Source organism: Eriocheir sinensis, chromosome 51, assembly GCF_024679095.1.
Source record: "Eriocheir sinensis breed Jianghai 21 chromosome 51, ASM2467909v1, whole genome shotgun sequence".
NCBI classification, from domain to species: domain Eukaryota; kingdom Metazoa; phylum Arthropoda; class Malacostraca; order Decapoda; family Varunidae; genus Eriocheir; species Eriocheir sinensis.
The window spans coordinates 5,422,768-5,438,462 of NC_066559.1; the positions used below are offsets into that span (position 1 = coordinate 5,422,768).

General features: G+C 43.1%; 1 protein-coding gene across 1 annotated transcript in view; it reads right to left on the reverse strand.

The window, feature by feature from the left end:
* Positions 1 to 951: 951 nt before the first annotated feature.
* LOC126982416 (uncharacterized) overlaps positions 952 to 15,695 on the reverse strand; it is a 38,546-nt gene continuing 23,802 nt past the window's right edge. The window contains exon 3 of the mRNA XM_050834463.1: positions 952 to 1,813. Coding sequence (XP_050690420.1) covers positions 1,565 to 1,813 — 249 coding nt within the window. The 3' untranslated portion in view covers positions 952 to 1,564. The remainder of the gene's footprint in view (positions 1,814 to 15,695) is intronic.

Here is a 15,695-nt window from a genome sequence, read left to right on the forward strand (position 1 = left end):
CACACTGACGTAAATTTATTGGACCTATTAGACAAATTATGTATTATTAAAACTCAGGCGTGTGGCATACTCTTTAAGATTCGTGATGATTCGTGTATGATCATTGTTAGCCCCATCTTATATACTGAATATTGACATTGGCTTTTATTTGACCTTTAAATATAACAGGTAACGCAACATATAACTTTGATAATTCATATTTTTGGGGGATTTTTTCATTCAGCAGCGTCTATATTATTAACAGAAAAGCGTTTGGGTCTATTTCGTCATTTTTAATTTTTTCTCCTTTCATTTATCTTCAAAACACTTACAAACGTTATAGGAAATACATTGGATCTCTAAAGACAAGTGCATTTTCTCCGCGATAAAAAGATCGAATTTAGAGAGAAAAAAAGTTTATTGTTTTCCGTGTGGAGGTTTGGTCCCGCTCCGATAAAATCCAATAACAAACTGTTTAATATGGCGGGTGATTCTTTTTCTTTGTTACAAGGTGTTCCATTTTTTTCTTTTTCCCTCCTCTACTTCCTCGTTTTTACCCTCCTTCCTCCATTTTGGCTTTACTCCTTTCTCCCAATTCTCCCTCTCTGTCTCCCTCTCTTTTAATTTCTTTTTCTGTTATTCCATCCCTTCCAGATACTTCTTCTTTCACTTGACATGATTCTTCCCACTCTTCCATGTTTCAATTTCATATTTTCCCTCCAGTGGCACTCATATCTTTACCCCTTTCCCCCATAACGCTTTTCTCTCTCCTCTTTTCTTCTTCATCCTACACTCCCAATCCATCTATCTCCCAAATGGTCCGTCGTGCAGATTTCCCATTTCTCATACACATTTTCTCCCTTTCACCTACCTTTTTTTTCCGTTTCACACACAAAACAGGAAAACTGAACAAAAATTACAAGAAAACAACACTTCAGCCGGTATTCTAAGACATACTCTGCTTAAACAAATATTCCCCAATGTCACAAAAAGATCAATCGATTCGTCGTGAGTGTATTTTACATTCACGGTGCAGAAAAAAGCCTCGTCAAACTATCAATAGGCTAATATTACAACCCATGGAAATAAATACCCAGAACCTCTACGAAAGACTTATCAAATGTGGTTGTTTGCGCCCGAAAAAGTTTGACAATATAGGCGTTGGATATAAAAAGGAGATACGTGTGAATAGGTTGACAGAGTAAAATCGATGTGAGGAACAAACGTTAAAAGACTGAACAACGAACACAAAGTAGACAGATTTCAACACAGGAAGTAAACACCGAAGACTTTAATTCACAAAAAGAGTAGTTAGTGCATGAGTGCCTATAATACACCTTGCTGCCTTCCCTTCCCTTTTGTCATACGTATTTTCTACATTTTATCATTGCATATTTCCTTACCTTTCTCACAAAACTTACTATCTACCTTTCATCTTCCCCTTTTTCAAAAATCTAACTATCTACCTTTTATTTTCACCTTTCTCCTTTCCTTTACTGGCGACTTCACACGTTCCCCTTTCTCCTTCCATTTCTCACAAAACAGTTTACTACCTTCCTTTTATCTTCCCTTTATCTTTCCCTCTCTAAACTGAAAAAAGAGAACAGAAACGTAAAGAACCCACCCCCATCCACACCCATAGAGGCACAACTAAAAGAAAACAACACCAACAGCCTCGCCTCCGGTACTCACTCAAGACGACCATGGTAGCTCTGGCTGCCTCGGTCCTGAAGCTCGGGTGTTCCGCTATCACCTCGCAGCGGTAGAGGCCGGAGGCGGAGACGGTGAGGTGCGTGAGGGAGAGCGTCACCCGCTGGTCATTGCGAAAGAGCTCCTGTGTGGGGAAAGGAAAAGAGACGCGACTCAGTTACAGGAATGCTCGGAGGGGAAGCTTAGAAAGAAAGGTGTTGCTGGGAAAATGGAAGGTAAGTAAGATAAGGAAACGAAAGGAAAGGAAAACAAAGTAAAGAAAAGGAGAGAGAGAGAGAGAGAGAGAGAGAGAGAGAGAGAGAGAGAGAGAGAGAGAGAGATCGTTAGCAGCATTAACTATAACAAAAGCACTGGGAATACAAGTAGTAGCCTAGTTGTAGCGGTGGTGGTGGTGGTGGTGGTGGTGGTGATGGGAGTAATAGTAGTAGTAGTAGTAGTAGTAATGGTGGGGTGGTGGTGGTGGTGGTGGGAGTAGTAGTAGTAGTAGTAGTAGTGGTAGTGGTAGTAGTAGTGGTAGTAGTAATAGTAGTAGTAGTAGTAGTAGTAGTAGTAGTAGTAGTAGTAGTAGCGGTAATGGTAGTAGTTGTAGTAGTGGTAATGGTAATAGTAGTAGTAGTAGTAGTGGATGTGGTGGTGATAGAGGTTGTGGTAGTAGTAGTAGTAGTAGTAGTAGTAGTTGAATTAGCAACAGCAGCAGGTGTTATAATAATAATAATAATAATAATAATAATAATAATAATAATAATAATAATAATAATAATAATAATAATAATAATAATAATAATAATAATAATAATAATAATAATAATAATAATAATAATAATAATAATAATAATAATAATAATAATAATAATAATAATAATAATAATAATAATAATAATAATAATAACAACAACAGCATGAGGCAGGCTTATAAATACACTTACTATTATATCCTTCCCAGAATCCTGAATGGTTAATCAAATAACTCATTAACTCGGATAGAATTTTCATCAACCTCCTTTTTTTTTTCCCTCGGGCGAAATTGGTTCTTACCCGGCTTGATTAGGTACAATTAATTTATCCACCTTGCTGACTCTTACGTTGGTGCTGTAATTTAGCAATAACTCCTGCTTCCAAAAACTCTGCACGGCACGCACATTCCCAGAGGCCGTGGCCTGCCGCTTAGACTGTTTGTTTAGTTAGCGTTTGAATTCATTACAGGAAGCTTCATAACCATGTACAGATTTTCAAATTGATCTATGGTCATCAGTATGGCTTCTGCATGGAAGGTTCTTATCTGATTTTTCGTTGTCCCTCTTAGGAGCTTCGGTGAACCTTTTCCAGTTACCTTAGACATCTAGAGATCACAACAGTCTATCTATCACAAATCGTTGTTTGGGAAACCACCTTTATTATAAAGATTCTAGTGTTCTTTTTGTACAATCAATTTCAGTTTTCTTTCGCGACGTAATCTTCTGAACAACTACCTTCTATTGTTCGCTAACACACAGCAATCCTATTCTGCATTATTATGATTGATCATCGATCTGTTTTTAACTCAAAACATTAACTCGTCATTTCAGATCTCACACGCGAAATCAGCTTCTTCGAGCTTTGGTGTTCCGTTTTGTTTTACCAATTCTCGTCAACGAAGCACATCTGACTCACTTTTACCTGACTTTTAATAACTCTTAGCCAGATTAATGTAATACTTTTCTCCTACTGAACTTATTATTTCTGGTTGGGTGACGAGCTACGTGCCATTTTCTTTTGTTTCCCGTGATAGCTGACGTTCTTAAGGGTTCCAGTTAACTCATTCTGTCTGTCATCCTCAAGCTTACGCGGGCTTTGTATTACTTAGGCCTCCCTTTAATTGCTTCTGAGAGAGAGAGAGAGAGAGAGAGAGAGAGAGAGAGCATTGTCCCAGCATCCTTGTCTTTAGAGCACGCGTAACCTCCCATCAACATCTCTTTACAATTCTCTCTCTCTCTCTCTCTCTCTCTCTCTCTCTCTCATGGTTGTCGCTGCTCACTTCACCATGTCATATCAATAGTACTCCCTTATAAAAATCTCTCGCTTCACGGCTCTGACCTATGATCATAAATTCTACATTTCTTTATTTACTGAAAGACTAGTTTTTATTTACTCCTTCTAACGTGGCTTTATAAAGAAATTTCAGAGGTCAACACCGGTAGTTTCTCTTCATTTCCTAACAATTGACAACTTCACTTTTTCTACGCCTACCTTTGACGGGGAGGAGTGGTTAGCGATAGTGAACAGTTCATGTTTCTTTATTTTCCTTTTTATTTCACCCCACATCGACATTTGCTTCGTCAACGCGTGCTGACTCGAAAAGCGGAATGCAGAAGCGTCAGTAAGCCCTTCCGTGCAATATATCACTACTTTCCTCCCCTCTCCCCTTCCCCCTTACACACACACTCCAACACGCTCCCTTTCCCCCAAAGACTCCCAAACGCACCCCTCCCCCCTCCACACTCCATCACACTCCCTTCCTCCACCCCCTCACACATGCTCCCACACGCATCCTCTCCAACTGAATCTGACCTTTCTCTTATTCCGAATCTCCTTCTGTCCTCTATTTGCAGAAGCAGCGTTAAAGAGTGCTTTTTTTGTGTCTTTCTGTTCCACCATTCAGTTGCCTCCTTTGCTGTCAATGAAACACCCCCGCACTCATTGACCCTCTGATTTTTCGAATCTTCTCCCGTCGTCTATTTGCAGGGGCGGGATTATCGCAGGCTTTTTTTTTTTTTTTTTTTTTTATCTTTCTGTTTCACCCTTCAGCTGCCTCCTTTGTTGTCAGTGAAACACCCACCTACATCCACCCACACAGCAGGCTTTTTTTATTCATGTTTTTGTTGTCCTTGAGTTGCTTCCATTGTTGTAAAGAAAAGCTAAATATCGACCGCCTCATCCACACATCCACTCACACACCGGCACCCATCCACCCAGACAGCCATATCCATCCACCGACACGAACATGCATACGCACCCCTCCCCCCTCCCCCCCTCACCACACACACACACACATACCACACACCCCCCCCCCACACCAGTACCTAATGGCCTGGCAAGTAAAATCTCCTCTCTCTCTCCTTCACACTCACTCTCGCTTTTTTTTTCCCGTCTGCTCTTCACGTCCGTCTCGCAGCGCATCCGTCATCCCGCCCCCGAGACAAGACATTATTCTGCTGCTGTTTGCTCAACACGACGCCGGCGGTAATAAACAAAAAAACAACAAATGGTAATGGTAATATGCATTCGGCGTTTAACGTTATTTTTTAATTTGAGCGTGGATAGTGAAAACTGTAATACGTACGTAAGTTTTAAACATACTATAATATAAGCTGGCACATTTTGTTCTCATGTTGGCTAAGAGAGAGTCGACGAATTTCAATGTAACTAAAATCAGATGACAAAAACCTAACCCCAAAAATGTATACACCAAGGCATCTTAAACAAGCTGCAAACACTACTGAGTTAATAATAATAAAATAAATGATGGATAAACTAAATCTTCCGTGTGAGTAACAGCGTCAAACATCTTTAAAATAACAAAAACACAAAGGAAGTCACACAAACATAACATCAAAGAGCAATCGCAGGTAAGTTAGCAAGCAAGGTGGCACAAAACATCAAAAATAGAGTAATCAGCGGGGGAGGCAGTACCAGGTAGGCAGGCAAGGCGACACAAACATAATCAACACTACACTCCGGGAATAGTCGCGCTGCCGGAGGGTGCGTGGGAGGCGGAGACGACGGAGGAGGTAGAGGGAGTGGGAGGGAAATCCGCGGCTACGGCCTGGCGAGCGCGGACATGCAATCAGTGAGGCAGGTACAGAGGCGATGAGGTAATGGAGCGGAAGAGAGGGCGCAGAGCCAACGTAAGGCGGCACAATGGGCACGCAGGCAGGCAGCTGTGTGTGGCTGTGCACCTTCCGCCCTTCACTGTGCGATGAGGGAGAGGAGGAAGGGATGGGATGGCTGGCAAACTGCGCACCGGGATTAGGAAAGCCAACGATGCGATGCCGCGGGGGAGGAAGGGAATGGAAGGGCTAACTAACTGTGTAATGGGATGGGGAGGAATGGGAGAGTGGGGTGAAGGGAAGAATTGCCGAAATGTGTACTAGGAAGGAAGGGGATGAGGGAAAAGTAAAAGTTTGATGAGAAAGGAGGAAGGTATGGAAGGAACTGATTGTATACTGGGATGGGTAAGAGAAGGGCAAACTAACTGTGTAATGAGATGGGGAGGGATAGGGAAAGGGGAGTGAGGGCTGCCAAAAATGTGCTAGGATGAAAGGGATGGGAAAGGTAGAAAGTCGATGGGAAAGGTGAGGAAAGGAAGGAAGTGATTGTAATTGTGTGCTTTGATGGGGAAGAAAGGAAAGGAATGAAAGGACTGATTGTTTAATGGGATGGGGTTGGGATGGAAAAGGGGAATGAAGGGAAGGGTGACAAAATGTGTGCTGGGATGAGATGATACGGTAAAAGTTAAAAAAATGATGGTTAGGGAGAAGGGATGGAAAGATGGGAATGGAAGGGAATGGGATGAGTAGAGGAGGAAAAGAGAGGGAAGGTTATGGATAGCTGTGTGCTGGGAAGGGGAAGGGGAAGAGAGCGAGGGAAGAGAAGGTAAGGGCTGACGAAACATGCACGGAAATAGGGAATGGAAGCGGTACCAGGAAGAGAGATTAGACAGGATACGCTTCACTGGACGGTTCCTTACGCGTGCTGGACCGGTATTAGGTTAGTACGTTTCGCTGGTACGTTTAATTTGTCTTGTTCACTGGGACCGTTCAGAGTACAATGGTTCGCTACACGACGATCCACCAGCCTGTGTTCACTGCGTTCAAACGAAAAGGCAATAAGCACTCACTGATTCCGTGTTGCGAGAATCAGAGTTCGTTATGCCACTTCGGTTTGAGGGATTTAAGTCAAGGTTTATTCAAGTGCGTCTCATAAGAGTGTTGTGAGTTAAAGCGAATATACAATAGAAAACTTAAATCTTCAGCCACGTCATAAAATACATTCGTTAAGTGGAAAAATTGAGTAGAAATTCTGTTAGATATTCGTTTAACTCCTCAAGGTAGCGAGAAAAAAAAGGATAAATGAAAGAATGTGTTGTAATGGACAATTTGTATGAGACTGCATCGAAGTATAAAAAAAGAAAAAAAACGTTTAGGTATTTGAAGTGGACCAAGAATAAAAAGAAAAAGAAGAAGTTTATATAAAAAATAAAAAAATATCCACAATGATGACAAAACATTTACACATCATACTGAATTTAGCAAGAGCAGAATGAGGCCCATTATATGCTGTCTTTTTGATGAACACGTAATATGCATTTTATATATGAAAGTGGCGTGCTCCACTATTAAAAGCAGGATTGAAAAAAAATGTGTACAAACAGCATTTACATTAACTATAGTAAAAAAAGGGAAAGGTAAACAGAATAAATATACGACAAAGAATAATTAACAACGTCCTCATCATTACCACTATCACCACCATAACCCAACCACAACCACAACTGTTACCACTACCACCACCATCACCACCAACTCTATTAATACGACTACAAATCAAACATCACCACCACCACAGTCACCATCACAACCCCCATCCTACTCCTTTTCCATCACCGCCATCACCAACAACAACAAAATACCCATCACCATCACCACAACCACCCCACCACCACCATTTACACCACTGCCAAACCACCATCACCACTATCACCACCACCACCACTACCACCATCACCACCAGCAGCAATAAAAACAAGGACGAGGCGGGACAGACAGACTAAAGGTGTGTTATTTTCCAGGTAAACATGCCGCGGGAAAAAGGGTCTTGATGGGGCCAGGTGCAGTCACTGATTACAGGTGGGACGCCTCTTTACGGCTCCCAGACGTCGACCTCCAACAGGTAGGTAGGGAGGTGGGGAAAGGTGGGCTGGGGCGGGGGAAGGGGAGGGAAAAAAGAGGTAAGGAGGAAGGAAAGGATGAAGGCAGAGAGGAACGGGGAATGAAAAGGAGGGAAAGATTGAAGGAAGGAACGAATGAAGAAAGAAGGAATTAAAGAGAGGACGGAAGGAAGGAAGGAAAGAATGAAAGGAGAAAGGAAGGAAGGAAGGAAGGAAGGAGAGAACAAAAGAACGAATGAAGAAATGAACGAATGAACAAAGGAACGAAGGAAAAAAGAAAGAAGGAATTACAAGACAGGAAGGAAGGAGGGAAAGAAAATAAGAAAAGAAATGAAGGGAGGAAGAAGGAAAGAAGGAAGAGAGGACAAAAGGAAAGGTAGAATTGCATAAGAGAGAGAGAGAGAGAGAGAGAGAGAGAGAGAGAGAGAGAGAGAGAGAGAGAGAGAGAGAGAGAGAGAGAGAGAGAGAGAGAGAGAGAGAGAGAGAGAGAGAGAGAGAAATGACCTCCATCCAAGTCTTCTCTAAGGACAATCTCGAGACTGGTGTCCAAAACCCTCTCCCTAATGACCTCGTGACCTACTTCTCCTCTTCCTCTTCCTCTTCCTCCTCTTCCTTCTCTCCAATTTCCTCCTCCTCCTCCTCTTCTCCATTCTCTACTTCTCTCCACTAACTTTTCCTCTTCTAACACTCATGGTTCTCTGCGGTTCTTTTACTCCTTCCATTATTCTCTCTCTCTCTCTCTCTCTCTCTCTCTCTCTCTCTCTCTCTCTCTCTCTCTCTCTCTCTCTCTCTCTCTCTCTCTCTCTCTCTCTCTCTCTCTCTCTCTCTTGTTCCTTTCCAATCACTCCCTTTACTCCATTCTTTCTTTCCTCTTCTCCTCTCGTCTCCTTCCTTCCTCGCCTTCCTGTTCCTCCCCTCTCCTCCCTCGTATTAATGTCTCCATCCTCTCCTTCCCTCTTCCACTTTATCTCCACTCTTTTCCCTCCGCCCCTTGCGTTCCCTCTCCTCCTCTGTTTTAGCCATTTACCCTTCTTCCTTTACTTCTTCTCCCCTTCCTTTTTTCCTTCCATCCCGAAATCACTTTAAGTTCCTCTCTTTTTCCTTTACTATCTTTCCTTTAATTGCTCTTTTTTTCCTCTTTTCTCATCTTCTTTTAGGTTTTTATTTTTACTCCTTTTCTTTCTTATGTTCTTTATCGAAAAATGTGATGCTTTTCTCTATTAATTTTGTCATTTACACACTAAGATTTTCCTCTGTCCGTCTGTCTGTCTGTCTGTCTGTCTGTCTGTCTGTCTGTCTGTATGTATGTATATGTGTATGTATGTATGTATGTATCTCTCTCTCTCTCTCTCTCTCTCTCTCTCTCTCTCTCTCTCTCTCTCTCTCTCTCTCTCTCTCTCTCTCTCTCTCTCTCTCTCTCTCCACTTCCATCTGTTTTCCTTTCCTCTCTCTCCGCCACATGAAACTTTACCTCTCTCTTTCCTCTCTCAACGGTTTACCTCCTTTTATGCCGCCATTCCTTCCTCCTCTCCTTTTATTCCCTCTTCTCCTCCTCCTCCTCCCTCCCTCCATTCCTCTTCCTTCCCCGCCCACAACGACAAGCATACTCAATCCGTGCCTCTCTTGATCCAATGTTTTACTTCTCCTCTTCCTCCCTCCTTCCCTCCCTCCCTCCCACTCTCTCTCCTTCACTCTCCTTCCCTTTCTCAACTTTTTTTCTTTTCCGATTCTTTCCTCTCTCTCCTTCTTACCTTCCTTCCACTTACACTCCCTAACTCCTTTCCCCCTCCTTCTCTCCCTCCCTCCAACTCTCTCTCTCCTTCACTTTCCTTCCCTTTCTCAATCTTTTTCCTTTTCCGATTCATTCCTCTCTCTCGTTCTTACATTCCTTCCAGTTATAATCCCTTCCTCCTTTCCCCCTCCTTCCCTCCCTCCTTCCCTCCCACTATCTCTCTCCTTCACCTTCATTCTCTCTTTTAACTTGTTTTCCTTTCTTCCGATTCCTCCCTCTTTCTCCTTACCTTTCTTCCTCTCCTCCTCTCCCTCCATATCTCCTACGCCATCTTTACCTTCTACCTGTTAATCTTATTCCCCCTCTCTCCTCTCTCCCCTCCTCTCTCCCTCCCTCTTCGCTACTTTTCTCTCCAAAGCGCGGCGCGGTTGGAGAAGTAATGCCTCCATTTTTCACTGTTCTTCCTTACACAGGTCCTCTCAGATTGATAGGTCTCTCTCTCTCTCTCTCTCTCTCTCTCTCTCTCTCTCTCTCTCTCTCTCTCTCTCTCTCTCTCTCTCTCTCTCTCTCTCTCTGCAACCCTACCTTTCCTTCTGTCCTTTTCCTCCTTCTTTGTTCCTTTCTTCCTTCCTTCTTTCCTTTCCTTTTCTTTCTTTATCATCCTTCATTCCTTCATTCCTTCCCTTCTTCCCTCCTTTCCGTCTTCCTGTCCTTTCCTTCTTCCTTCTTTCCTCTCTTACATCCTTTCTTTTATTCCTACTTTCTTACTTTTCTTTCGTCCATCCTTCCTTCCTTTCTCTCTCCCTTTCTATCACCGTCTCACCTTTCCATCAATCTCCTTCCCGTCCTTCCTCCCTTCCTCCCGCCCCTCACACACACACACTCCACACAGGCCAGGTAAATGTGATTGGGCGGGTTGGGCTACTAAGGCGTGCGTCCCGCGGCCACGAGAGGGCGACTAAACTTGGCCTTTGAGATGCAGAAAGCCCCTGGATCACTTGCCCCCCTCCAGTCCTCCCCCTTCCCCCCTAGCCCCCCTCGCCCCCCGCTACCAAACTCTCCCGAGGGACCTGCTCTGCGTCAGCCTCTCACAATCACTGTTTCGAGGGGGTGAGGGGGATGAGGGGGGTGAGGAGGTAGGGGGAGGGAAGGGGGGAGTAGAGGGGGAGAGGAGAAGGTTCCGGTTTCTCTCTCTCTCTCTCTCTCTCTCTCTCTCTCTCTCTCTCTCTCTCTCTCTCTCTCTCTCTCTCTCTCTCTCTCTCTCTCTCAGGGATACAGAAAGTGGATCAACACACAGGGGATCTTTCAAAGCAATCTCTCTCTCTCTCTCTCTCTCTCTCTCTCTCTCTCTCTCTCTCTCTCTCTCTCTCTCTCTCTCTCTCTCTCTCTCTCTCTCTCTCTCTCTCTCTCTCTCTGTAGAGAGAGAGAGAGAGAGAGAGAGAGAAATAACGTAATAAAGTAAAAATTAAAAAGAATACGAAAGTGAAACAAGGAGAAAGAAGGGAAGAGAGAGAGAGACAAGGAGGAAAGAACGAGTGGAAGGGAGAGAGAAGAATGACAGCAAGAGAAGAGGGAAGTAAAAGAAGCCATTACGAAAGAGGCGAAAACGGAGGAGGAGGAGGAGGAGGAGGAGGAGGAGGAGGACGGGAAGCTTAGCAAAGGAAAAGTGCAAAAAGGAACCGGGGGAAGAGAGAAAGAGAGAGACAGAGAAAAGGAACGGAAGTAGGAGAGAGGAAGAAGAACGGGAAGGAAACGAAGGAATAAAAGAAGAAAAGGACCAATGAAGGAGCGAAAAAAAGAGAAGCGGAAGGACTCGAAGAGGAGGAGGAGGAGGAGGAGGAGGAGGAGGAGGAGGAGGAAGGACTACGATATTTTCCTTTTGATCCAATTGAGCACGAAAAGACTTCTCGTGTTAGGGTGATAAGGCGATAAGAGGAGGAGGAGGAGGAGGAGGAGGAGGAGGAGGGTGCGGCAGCTGGTTCTGAAGGCAGGGAGGGAGAGAGGGACAGATAGGGAAGACTTGTAAGAAAAAAAATGAAAGAAAACGGGGAGAGAAAATGAGTGAGGGAGTGAGTTAGTGAATGAGAGTGAATGAGTGAGTGAGTGAGTGGGTGAGTGAATGGGTGGGTGAATGAGTGAGTGAGTGAGTGAGTGAGTGGGTGGGTGAATGAGTGAGTGAGTGAGTGAGTGAGTGAAAGTGAGAGTGAGTGAACGGATAACTGTCGTGAGATGAAAGACTGCAATGAACTGTTCTTTCAAGTCTTCATTTTCTTTCTTTCTTATTCTCTCTAACTTTCATATCTTTTCTCATTTCCTCTCTTCCTTTCTCTAACCTTCACATAATTTACACTTTTAACCTTTACATATTTCGTACAATTGCTTCATTTTCTTCCTCTGATTCTTTTCCTGCGTTCTTCTTCACTTTTTTTTGACACGTTCACATACATCCTCCCCCTCTTTTTCTCGCTATTATTTTGTTTCTTAATTTTCCTCCTCCCCCTTCCTTCCTCCTCCTCCTCCTCCCCCCCCCCCCACACCCACACACACACACACAAATATGGACGTGTCATCGGCCCCGCACAAAACACCGTTAATACACTGTTGTTTGGAGACTAACGACGTCCTCTCTCTCTCTCTCTCTCTCTCTCTCTCTCTCTCTCTCTCTCTCTCTCTCTCTCTTGCACCGATACAACCACGTGACATAACGACAGTGCGCCCAAAACAACAATAACAAACACAACAACATCAACAAAGATAACCAAAAACATAAGATAAAGAACAAAAGCATAACCCAACCAAGACAATAACATCAAACAAAGATAATTAAGGTAAACAATAAATATAACAACGACGACAATAGGCAAAAGAAACATATATACCAAAATGAATCACACACCAAAATCAAAAACAGCAACATGACACAAATTCCTACAGAGTGATGAGAGAAGAGAAGAGGAGGAGGAGGAGGAAGGGGGGATGAAGAAAGGAAAAGGAAAGAAAATTAGGGGACGAAAAAATAGATAAAAAGGAGAAAATTCAACAGACTGATGGGGAAGGAAGGGAAGAAAATTATGGAAGAAGAAGGAAAAGAAGGAAAGATGGAAGAATAGAGGAAAGGAAAGAGGAAACAGGGTCAAGAAGGTAGGAAAGGAAAAAGGAAGATCGAGAAGTAAAAGGAATGATGGGAGGAAAAGGAAAGGAAGAAAGATGAACAGGAGAAAGAGAAAAAATGGCGGGGAAAAAGAGAAATGGACTGACGAGGTAAGAAAGAAAAGAAGTAGGAAGAAAAGAAATAACCAGGAAAAGAAGCATTAAGAAGAAAAGGCAAATAAGAAAAAGGGAATATTGATGAATGGGAGAAATAAGTAACAAAAGACGGATAAGAAGGAAAATAAGTGAGGAAAGGAACATAAAGGAGAATGATGGAGGAAAGAGAGAAATGGGGTGATGGAAAGGGAGGAAGAAAATAACACCTGCAATAAGTGAATAAAGAAGGAAGAGGCAATAAACATAAATGATAAAGAACATAATTAAACAAGAGAACAAGAGAAACCATGATTTGTAAATATAAAAGAGAAACCATGAAAACCCCTAAAAATAATTATGATTCCACCCAATTATACATACATAGAGAAGTAAAATAAATAAAAATAAATAAACAATGGGAGTGCAAATGAGCTCAAGTTGTTAGCATGAAATTGAAATGCGAAACACATCCCTGACCAATTACAAACAAACAAACAAACAAACAATTAATCGCTGACCAATAACGAGCAATTAATTAAACCGACGAGAGAGAGAGAGAGAGAGAGAGAGAGAGAGAGAGAGAGAGAGAATTATAGGATTGGTTAAAGGGGTCAGAGAGGAGAGAGGGAGAGGAGGAGGGGTGATAAGAGGAAGAGGAGGAGGAGGAGGAGGAGGAGGAGGAGGAGGAAGGGGGGATGAAGAAAGGAAAACGAAAGAAAATAAAGGGACGAAAAAATAAATAAAAATGAGAAAATTCAACAGACTGATGGGAGGAAGGGAGGAAAATTATGGAAAAAGAAGGAAAAGAAGGAAAGATGGAAGAATAAAGGAAAGGAAAGAGGAAACAGGGTCAAGAAGGTAGGAAAGGAGAAAGGAAGAACGGGAAGTAAAAGGAATGATGGGAGGAAAAGGAAAGGAGGAAAGAGGAACAGGAGAAAGAGAGAAAATGGCGGGAAAAAGAAAAAAGGACTGACGAGACAATAAAGAAAAGAAGTAGGAAGAAAATAAATAAAAAGGGAAGATGGACGATAAGGGAAAAAGATTAGCTGAGAAGGTAGTAAGGAAAAGAAGTGAAAAGAAAGAGGAAATAAGGGGGAATGATGGGAAGAGGAGGGAGAAGAAGACTAGATAAAAAGAATGATGGAAAGAGGAAGGGGCGTGATGGAAGGGGAAGGTACAGAAGTGGTGGGGTGCCAACAAACCTTTTACGCAGCCAATATTATACTCGTCAGGGGCTTCTGTGTTGGGGGGACTTCAATATTTCTCTGATTATGTCATGCTATATTTTTTTTGGGGGGGAGGGGAGAAGGAGGAGAGGGGGGGAGAAAGAACAAGACGAGAGGGAGGAAAGAAGATATGAGGGAGGAAAAAAGAGGAGGAAAGAAGAGGGAGGTAAGAGGAGGAGGAACGAAGGGGGAGGGAAGAGGAGGAGGGAGGGAAGAGGAAGAGAAAAGAAGAGGGATTGGAGAGGAGGAGGAAAGAAGAGGGAGGGAAGAGGAAGAGAAAAGAAGAGGGATTGGAGAGGAGGAGGAAAGAAGAGGAAGGAAAGAAAAGAGGTAGGGAAGAGGCGTTGTTTTTGTTGTTGTTTTTATGGTGATGTTTTTTATAGTGGTGTGAGTCTGTCTTTGTACTTTTTTCCACCTACATTTTTCCTTTTTGCTAACACCCCCTTCTTCCTCACCCCTTCCCGTTCTCATCATCTAAATAAACAATCAAATCCTTCTTTTCACACCTAAGACAAGCCCTGCACCACTAGACTCCTTTTCCTAGTAACTTCCTTCAGTCGTTCCTTCTCCAACACTACACTCCAAATAACAAACACGGAGGTCACTCCTCACACGTGTGCCCATAAATGCATCTTAATTATCTCCCTTTGAAAACACAACCGCCCACTTCACGCCTAACACACATCCTCCACTTTTTTTCCTCTTAACTCTTCCTTCAGACAGCAAGGCTATGTCGATGGAAGGTGACTAGGAGTGCTGCGTGTCCCTCTCCTCCTCCTCCTCCTCCTCCTCCTCTCCCTCCATCTGCTCCTGAAGCCCGAAGAATCCCTGTCAATCGTCGACTTAAAAGGCTCGAGTGTTTTTAGTTTTGCTGAGTTTATTTTGGAAAGGTGTCCCAAGTTCAAGGGTTTTGTTTGGGCATGTTTTGAGTGTGTGTGTGTGTGTGTGTGTTAGGGGGGGGTGTTGAGTGTGTGTGTCTGTGTGTATTTGGTGAAGGAATAAAAGGGTTCCAGTAGGATGAGGCTTTGACGAGAGAAATAGATGGGTTGTAAGTGCGTGTATGAGAGTGTGTGAGGTAGATGTGGGTGCAAGGAGCCGTCTGATTGGTTGACTGCTTTCTTAATGAGGGAAATAAAGGGCTGTGGGTGGATTAGGACAAATAGAAGGGGAAATGTTTTGACTGAAGGAAATGAGAAAATCTGTGTGCAAAATATGTGGAATAAAGCTTGTGTGCGAAGGAAACTGTAAATAAAGATAAAAAAAAATAATTCTGGGTTGGAAGGTGGACTAGACTGTGGGGGGAAAACATAAAACACAAAAGGAAAAAGAAATAGAGGTGTGAACGTCGAATAGATTCTGAAGGGAAAATGCCAAAATAAAAAAAAGGGAAAAGGATAAGTTGAAGGTGAAAATGTCTACAAGATTTTAAGAGAAAGACAAAATAAAGAAAAAAGAACATAGAGGAGCAAAAATATTAATAAAGGAAGGAAAGGAGAGGAAAAAAAGAAGGGAGAGAAATAAAGACAGAGTAACATATGAGAGAGAGAGAGAGAGAGAGAGGGGGGTGGGTGAGGACAGGAACTGACTGCGAAGATTTGTGAGAAGAAAAGGAGCAGGAAGAAGAGAAAGGGACGGTGCAGAACTAGAAGGAGGAGGAGGAGGAGGAGGAGGAGGCAGAGAAGGAGGAGGAGGAGGAAGATTTATGCACTCCCAGACGTCAGGAGTGAGAGGAGACTCCCTCGAAAGTGAGAGGGACTAAATTTCAGTAAGAGTGATGCACCGCCCATCCTCTGTCACTTTCTCTCTCTCTCTCTCTCTCTCTCTCTCTCTCTCTCTCTCTCTCTCTCTCTCTCTCTCTCTCTCTCTCTCTCTCTCT